The sequence below is a fragment of the Neolamprologus brichardi genome, chromosome 11 (assembly GCF_056152115.1).
Source record: "Neolamprologus brichardi isolate AB-2024 chromosome 11, ASM5615211v1, whole genome shotgun sequence".
Lineage (NCBI taxonomy): Eukaryota > Metazoa > Chordata > Actinopteri > Cichliformes > Cichlidae > Neolamprologus > Neolamprologus brichardi.
Genome location: NC_142114.1, coordinates 16,214,004 through 16,222,123, shown reverse-complemented (window position 1 = coordinate 16,222,123; position 8,120 = coordinate 16,214,004). Strand labels below are relative to the sequence as shown.

Genomic DNA, 8,120 nt, shown 5'->3' with positions numbered 1-8,120 from the left:
TTAATAACTGTTAAAGACAGCTGGATAATAGCTACTAAAAATCCCATCACCCAGACAGCTCTGTGTATTATATCTCCTCCAAAAATAAAGCTGCTCTTTATGTCCACCAATCCAGAAAAACTGAATGAATCCATCATAAAATGATGGAGGATGACTGACATGTAGTCACAGATAACCGCATATCATAAAGTCTGCAGGGTATATTGAGAGGGGAGGCGTGGATGATGAGTTTTAGCACAGGTCAGGGCATCCCCATGTCTCCAAACCTGACCGACTCCAACAAACAGCTTCTCCGTCTTTAGAGGAGCAGTCATTTCGCTGCATTTCTCACCCACTCTCTCTCTTCCTCACCCTTTCTCCTCCTTTCCCTGCTCAGCTGCTGCTGGTGTTGAGCTCTCTCCACTTGTTTTCTACAGCCTCTCTTTCTCTTCACACCCCCATTTTCCCTCACTTTACTTGTTTAATCTTCCTTCATCTTCACCTTCTCCCTCTATTTCTCCTTTTACCACTCTTTCTCTGCCGATACAGAGGAATGCAGAATGAAGCAAACTGTGGCTCTGTGGCTGTTGATACTTGCGACTCTGCTCCGGGGTGAGTGACTTTCACTGCGCTTTGAGCGAGACTGTGCTCGAACAAGTGTGTGTTTCCTGTTCTGTATGTGCTGTTGCATGTAAAGGTAGCGGATCATAATAACTGGGGACAAAGCAGCTGATTTAGACAAAGAGAGTGGCCACTTGTGCACAGCCGTACAGAAAAATGGATTTATTTTTATGATGAGCCTGCAACACCACGATGTAATCATCTCCACTGCAGATCCCATAGGTTTGGCTGAGGTTTAGATTTTTTAGATGCTGAGATAGATAGATAGATAGATAGATAGATAGATAGATCGTATGTTTTAGTTAGTGTAAATTTGAGTGCATTAATCTCACACCAATTACTATAGCACTTTTCATGTGCTTTTCCATTTTAAGCATATAGTAACTGTTTATAAGTTAGTGTGCCTCCTGTATCCACCAGTGATCCAAATCAGGAGTGATTTGAAGCCCTCTCGGAGTTATAGGGTGAGCAGACAAAGTTGCTGTGTGTGTCTGTCCAGGGTGTCTCAGTGTTTAATGGCCTCAGTATTTTCCGCATGGAATAAAGCTGACATTTTTACAGCAGTAGAAAACTCTGACAGTATGCTGGCGATCAATCAGCGATGTAAGTGATTAGAAAGACTCGGCTTCTTTCTCTGTGCTCTCCCACCCGTTTCTCTTTGTTGCCTATGTTATCGTCTTACATCCTCTCTCGTATAGCTTTGCGCTCCATTTCACCTCAATTTGAGCTTGTCATCTGTCCCTCTCTTAGTGTGCCTCTTCTTCGCTTCTAGCCACCTATATAATTTCTACAGCACTCTACTCTAAACTCTATCATTGTAATCGCACCGTTTTCCTAAAGTGCTAGCTCCCTGCCTTCTTTGACACAGCTTTCTTTTTGTGTCTGACTTTTACCTTGTGCTCTTATGTCTTTATTTATCTCTCTTGCAATTTTCTTTCCGCCCTTCTCCCCTCCCTTACACTCCCTTTCCCTCCCATGTTCAGTATCAATGCAGGGTCCTTACCAACGCTTTCTGCTCAAAGAGCTGCTGCGGGACTACAACCCCATGGAGAGACCAGTGGCCAACGACTCCCACAGTCTCACTGTTCAGTTCTCTTTTACACTAATGCAGGTCATGGATGTGGTACGTTTGGCATGAAACATGCATGCACTACAATCAGACAAAAAATAAAGTCACATTTTCCTCATTTTCCATAATGCATTTTTTTCCCTTTTATAATCAAAAGTTTCATTCCTTTTGAGATAGGGGCACGAATCCTCAGTCTTTCATTTATGTAAATTTAATTTCAGACACTTATTCTGTTTCCCCTGACAGCATGTTCTTGATTAATTTCAGTGCAGGGACAGTCACAAAAAGAGAAAAGTTACTAATGACTTGCATAATATAAAAAACTCTACTTTGGTAGATATCCACATGATTTTCTATCCCGTATGAAAGATTTTAAAAGGACATTTTTACCCGTAAAGGGGATTGTGGACATTTTATATCACATACATAGAAAAGCATAAGAAAGCATGGACGTGAAGAAACCAATTACAAAAGCCAGTAATCATTTAAATATAAAGTCAGTGTACGTTGTTTTAAGACCATTTTGAAACATGTGAGCTCATTCTTTCAAACACGAAATCATTTATTCTCTCATTTTTTTTCTGCCATGCAAGGATGAAAAGAACCAGCTGCTCACCACAAACGCCTGGCTGCAGATGGTGAGTATAATGGATAACATTAATGTAATATTGATCTGTGTCTACCCAAGGCCATTGCAGATGCACAGTATCAACCTAGATGCAAGTTGGATTTTAGTTTATATGCTGCTCAGCAGGGAACAGCTTCTTCCTTCAACCCCAAATATGACCTTATTATGAGTATCTTGAGAATTGGCTGAATCTGGGCCAAACGACTAAGCTGTTTGTCTCATGTCAGCGTTATTTTTTATAACCCATATCAAAGTTTTGCCTCAGACAACTTTACCATCTTCTGCTGAGATAAGGAATTCCCTCTTCACCAGGGAGAAACTTTTCAGAACTGTAACTGTAAAAGAGGAGAGACATACCGTAAAGTAGGGGTGCTAAACATAAGGCCAGTGGGCCAGAATTGGCCAGGCATGATTCCAGTCCCACAGGGTGGCTTTAGAAAATGTTAAAGAAGGTGTGAGTTCAGGATTTTTAAGAAAGGCAATTTATACTACACCAAAATAATAAAGTACAGCATAAAGTTCCTCTTCTTTTTAAAATATCTGCTATAAAACAAAATTTAATTTTTTAAACTGGGTCCGCTGTGAAATAAATAAATAAATGAGTTATGGGAACATTTTCATTACACATTTTCTCACAAGCCCCCAAAATCTTGCTGGCAGCTTCCTTTCATTTACTACAGCAGCATTTTTATCATGCAGAAAAACTGAGATGTACTGTGGAAATCACACTTCTTTTTCCTATATCAAGATATCTCAAGGACTTGTTGCACTGACAGAAAGGGGAGTTTCACTCACCCGGCCCACTTAAGATCAATTTGGGCTGTATGTGGCCTATGACCTAAAACGAGTTTGACATTACTGCTGTGAAGGATAAGCTGCTTGTATATCTATTATAGAAATTATAATGGGTGTGTCTTCCTTCAGTTTTTTTTATGTATTTGTGGAAAGTATTTTTTAAATATCATTTTCCATTCATGCAGTTGTAATTGTGTCTCCCAGCAGTGGTACGACCACTACCTTCAGTGGAACCAGTCAGAATATCCTGGAGTTAAGAACCTTCGTTTTACCCCCGACCAGGTCTGGACGCCTGACATATTGCTGTATAACAGGTATGTGACGTACAAATACAGGTGTGTGCAACCAGTGCTGCTGGTAATTGCTGACTGGTCACTGTGCTATTGTCCTTCAGTGCTCATGATAAGTTTGATGCGACTTTTAAGACCTATGTGCTGGTCAACTCCAGTGGTTTCTGTGAGTATTTGCCTCCAGGTACGTTTTAGCAGAGGTTTATATTTTCCTTCAAACCATTTAGACCTTTACGGTCTTTAATCATTCTGCATAATTGCACTATTATTAATGCTGCAGCGTTTCAATTCAAAAAACGTTTACTGCAATTAAATAACTTCGTCTTCCTTTAATTCCACATGGCTGCACCACTGAGCAACATTCATGTTATTATCCAGTGTTTACTTGCTTTTTCTTGTTATTTATGCATTTCAAGGAATTTTTATCAGCACATGTAATGTCGATGTGAGATGGTTTCCATTTGACATCCAGCGCTGTGAGCTGAAGTTTGGCTCATGGACATTTGATGGTTGGCTGCTGGACATCCAGATGAAGGAGGCAGATGTATCAGGATACATGCCCAATGGCGAGTGGGACCTACTGGGTAGGATCAGCTGTCAAAAGCATGGATGATAGACTGTGTTGCTTAGTAACTGTGCTTACATTAACACCATGCAGTATTGCAATTGTAAAGACTCACTTAATGAATACATATTATATATGAGTGCACGTCTGATTTGTTGCCATAGAACCTGAAGAACATGAATGCTTTTTGCTATGATGTTTTATATTTCCATACACGTTTACATCCTGATAAAATATCCCATGCAACACGGAATCATAATTTTTATAGCATCAGTCCTTGGTTTCTACAGTCTCTTAAGGGCTTTTTATCATGCTGGTCCTGTGCCAGATTTTTCTTACATTTCTGATTTACAGTATTGTGCAAAAGTCTTGTATTACTCTTTATTTTTTAAATACTTTGATAGGATAATATTAATTATATGTGCACATATTTTACTAAAACCTGTGTAAAAAAAAACCCCCACCCAGAATATAGTATATATGGTAAAAACCACAGCTTGTGCAATTCTAATGAGCTTCAAAGTCAACCCTTATTCATCAGCATGGCCTGAACTCTTTCTCCAGGAATAATTCTCAAAGCTTCTTGAAGGACATTCAAAGCTCTTCTTTGGATGATGACTGCCTTTTATGATCACACGCTGCTTCAATAATGTTGAGGTCCAATCTCTGGGGAGGCCAATCCATGACTGATAGTGTTCCCATGTGTGTTTTTCTATCCAGGTATCCTTTTACTGCATTGACAGTGTGTTTTGGATCATTTTAATGCTGAAAACTGAGGTTGCTGCCTATCAGATGCTTTCTAGATGGGTTGCATTATGGATCAAATTCTGATAGTACTTTTCTGCATTCATATTTCCATCAGTTTTAACACCACCACTAGCTGAAATGCAGCCACAAACCATGACAGCAGGCTGTGTTTAAAGGATGGCTGTCGAAACTTACTGTTGTACCTCTCTCCTGACCTTGACAATGATTTGAACTTCAAATTTGAAGTCATCCTTCCATCCTGTTGCCACTGATTTTCAGTCCAGTTCTTGTGTAGTTTGGCATACCTCAGCCTTTTTCTCCTTGTCTCCCTTCCTTAAGAATGGATTCTTGACAGCCTCGCTTCCACTGAGGCTTTCTGATGACAGTAGATGCATCAATGGAATGGCCAGATACATCTCAGGCACTGTGTCAGGTCTTTGCTGCATTTTTTTTTTTTACTGTTTTTTAAGGACATGACTTTCAGATACCGTTCATCTCTGGTAGATTGTTTTTTAGACCTCTCACTTCTTTTTTGTCCTCCACTTGTCCAGTTTCCTCAAATTTAATAAGGACACATTGCCCACCTTGCCCAGATATGCCAAGTTTTCAGCTAATAGTACTTTGGGAATCACCTTGTGGGTGTAAAAACACTATTTTATGCCTGTCAAACTGTTATCTTTGGCATGTTTCCTAGATTGAAATAAAGAAATTTGAACAAATTCATTGTTTTTTGCAATTGGCCGCTAGTGTCTAATAATTTAAAATAGTTCTTAGCTAACTTGTCTGCTGTTAAGTGTAGACACAACACTGGTTCATCCCTTGAGATAGGCACATTTGTTTACACTTGAATGATTCCCGGGTCTGTGTTAAGTGGCTTAACAAACAAAAAAATGTGAAAGACCTTCAGAGAGAGGAGAGAACTATTGCTCATGTCGATTTTTAAAAAAGAATTTAAGAAAGTCTGTTTTCTCGGAAGCAAAATATAAAGAAATGACTCGAGACTGTTGCACAGTATTGGATATACATGCAGCTTTCCCCACACACAATCACAAATATTCAGTGGATGCACCAAAATACATTTCATTAGTTATATTGATTTTCTGATATTCTTTATTTTTTGCTTCCCTGCTTTCTCATCGCTTACGCAGTTACTATATCTCTATGCTTCCTAATTTTTCTCAGAGGTCCCAGGAGGTCGTAATGAGGTTTTCTATGAATGCTGTGTAGAGCCTTACCCCGACGTTACTTTTGTGGTGATGTTACGTAGAAGGACCCTGTTCTACGCTCTCAACCTCCTCATCCCCTGTGTGCTCCTCTCCTCCATGACCCTGCTGGTCTTCCTGCTGCCTGCCAACTCTGGGGAGAAAATCAGTCTGGGTGAGGAATAATAAGTGACCAGGGGAGCAGGGACAAGGCACAGTCTGACAATAAGCAAGGGAGATAATGAAAAACAAGAGGTGAATCTGCTTGTAAGATAAAATATGTTCTCTAGCTGCATATTATTGCTCACTCCTCTTGAGAAGGCAATGGCTTATTTCACTCCAGTGTTTTTCCAGCAGTCTTTCTCTGTTAACAATATTGGAAAACCTTCAGTCAGAGCCTTTGTACAGTGTCAGGAGGGATGTCGTGGTAGGGAGGAAAGACAAAGGCAGAAAAGATGAGAGGGAAGATGAAAAACAGTAAAATCGAATAAGTTTCCCTGGGAGTGTCAGTAATCCAGATGATCATGGCGAGAAGTCAAGTACAGCATACCAAATATACACTTCTACTAAGTTTACTCATGTATTTTCTTCTCTTAAGGGCCTTTTCTTTTTTCTTTTCTTTTTTTTGCAACCCACGACTCCCCGGTGTCTTGTGTTGGCCTCCAGGCATCACAGTTCTGCTTTCTCTGACTGTCTTCATGCTGATGGTTGCAGAGATTATGCCCGCCACTTCAGATTCTGTACCACTGATAGGTCAGGGTTTTTTTTTTCTCGACTGCATGTGAATTTGCATGTCAGTGTTGGAGATTTTGCGGGGTGATAATCCCGTTTATAGCCAACAGATTAGAAGCAAAGTCTCACGTGTGTTTCAGGTCAGTATTTCGCCAGCACCATGGTGATAGTTGGGATGTCAGTGGTAGCCACAGTCATCGTCCTCCAGTTCCATCACCATAACCCCGACAGTGGACACATGCCACGCTGGGTAAGTTGCGAGTGTGAGTGAGATATTATACACAATACAATACATATTTATCTGAAGTGTGTGTTTATGTGTGTGACTCCGTGTTCTTTCATTCGATTTGTATCTGTGTCCGTATCTTTCAGGTGAATTTAGTTCTGCTGCAGTGGGTTCCCTGGTTTCTGCGAATGAAGCGTCCAGGTGAGGGAGTGGAGCCTACTCTTTCCAACAGTCAGGCAGACTCCCAAAGCAAGACCCTGTCCTCTCCAACCACCACCACCACCACCACCATCCCCACACCAGCGCCCTCCGTCCTCCCACAGGGCCTGAACTCCTTGCAGGCCAGCCTGGCACAGCTCAACCTCCCTTTGCCACACTCACTGCCTCACCGTCCAAACTCTCAGGCTATCATCCTCCCTAATCCCATTCACAGAGATCCCAGTCCCAACCCACAACCCCAGCCTAATGGGCATTTGCCTTACATGGGATTCCAGACCTTCCACACCACAGCAGAGCTGGAACCGATCCAGAGAAACAGAACCACCAGTCATGGTAGGGGTAACAGTGAACTAGGAGAAGGAGAGGGAGCAGGAGCAGGAGGGGGACCAGTCAGCGATATACCACTTCATCACCAACACCAATCTTCTAAGTTTGTGAGCCCCACACAGGAACTTCCAGTGTGCCTGGACCCTGACCAATCAACCACAGCTTCTGGAGTCTGCGGCTTGGAGGCTGGGACTGGGAGATCAGCTGTGTTGCATGCCCACAGTGGGATGATTCGATCTGTGGCAGTGGACAACCAGCTGCAGGCTCTTCTGGCAGAGGTGCAGTTCTTAGTTGAACGTGTTCGTGAGCAGGACCGTCAGTTGAGCTTGGCAGAGCAGTGGCAGTTTGCCGCGGCGGTCATCGACCGGTTGTGCCTGGTTGGATTCAGTGTTTTCAACATTATCTGTACCATCGCTATCCTTATGGCTGCACCCAACTTTGGAATAGCACTCTCGAAAGACTTCCTCTAAGAGGCAAAAAAAGACATTTGATAGACCAAGGAGGTGTTAAGAGATGACACAGATACGGATGTGCTGGAAGCACAATTGCTCTCTAAGACAGTCGGAAGTAAACAGCGAGTATTTCATGGACCGTGACGCGTCAGTTTCGTCCTTTATCCTGTATACTGTAGACCTCATCATGCCTCCAACACTGTTACAGTGCTTTGTTTCATTATTTAATGATGGTTTGTGGACTAACTAACATATATTTAGTCTAGAA

The 8,120-nt window shown here is 41.8% G+C and overlaps 1 protein-coding gene across 2 annotated transcripts; it reads left to right on the top strand.

Annotated features, from left to right (window-relative positions):
- Nucleotides 1–471: 471 nt before the first annotated feature.
- Nucleotides 472–7,870, top strand: LOC102798582 (neuronal acetylcholine receptor subunit alpha-7-like). Of its 2 annotated transcripts, XM_006804877.3 has the most exons (10): nt 472–591; nt 1,584–1,723; nt 2,263–2,307; nt 3,297–3,406; nt 3,487–3,566; nt 3,799–3,966; nt 5,877–6,071; nt 6,563–6,649; nt 6,769–6,878; nt 7,001–7,870. In XM_006804877.3, the coding sequence occupies exons 1-10, from the start codon at nt 540–542 to the stop codon at nt 7,868–7,870; spliced, it is 1,857 nt and encodes a 618-aa protein (XP_006804940.3). In that variant the 5' UTR covers nt 472–539. The 2 variants fall into 2 exon arrangements, with proteins under 2 accessions (XP_006804940.3, XP_087704349.1); XM_087848223.1 differs by lacking the exon at nt 472–591 and having other exon boundaries at nt 1,505–1,723.
- The last annotated feature ends 250 nt before the right edge of the window (nt 7,871–8,120 follow it).

Bases quoted from the DNA above. Each gene is read 5' to 3' on its own strand.
- LOC102798582 (XM_087848223.1), top strand. From the start codon at position 1,505: ATGTCTTTATTTATCTCTCTTGCAATTTTCTTTCCGCCCTTCTCCCCT. The intron at 2,308-3,296 runs GTGAGTATAATG...TGTGTCTCCCAG, and splicing joins CAAACGCCTGGCTGCAGATG to CAGTGGTACGACCACTACCT. The intron at 6,650-6,768 runs GTCAGGGTTTTT...CGTGTGTTTCAG, and splicing joins AGATTCTGTACCACTGATAG to GTCAGTATTTCGCCAGCACC.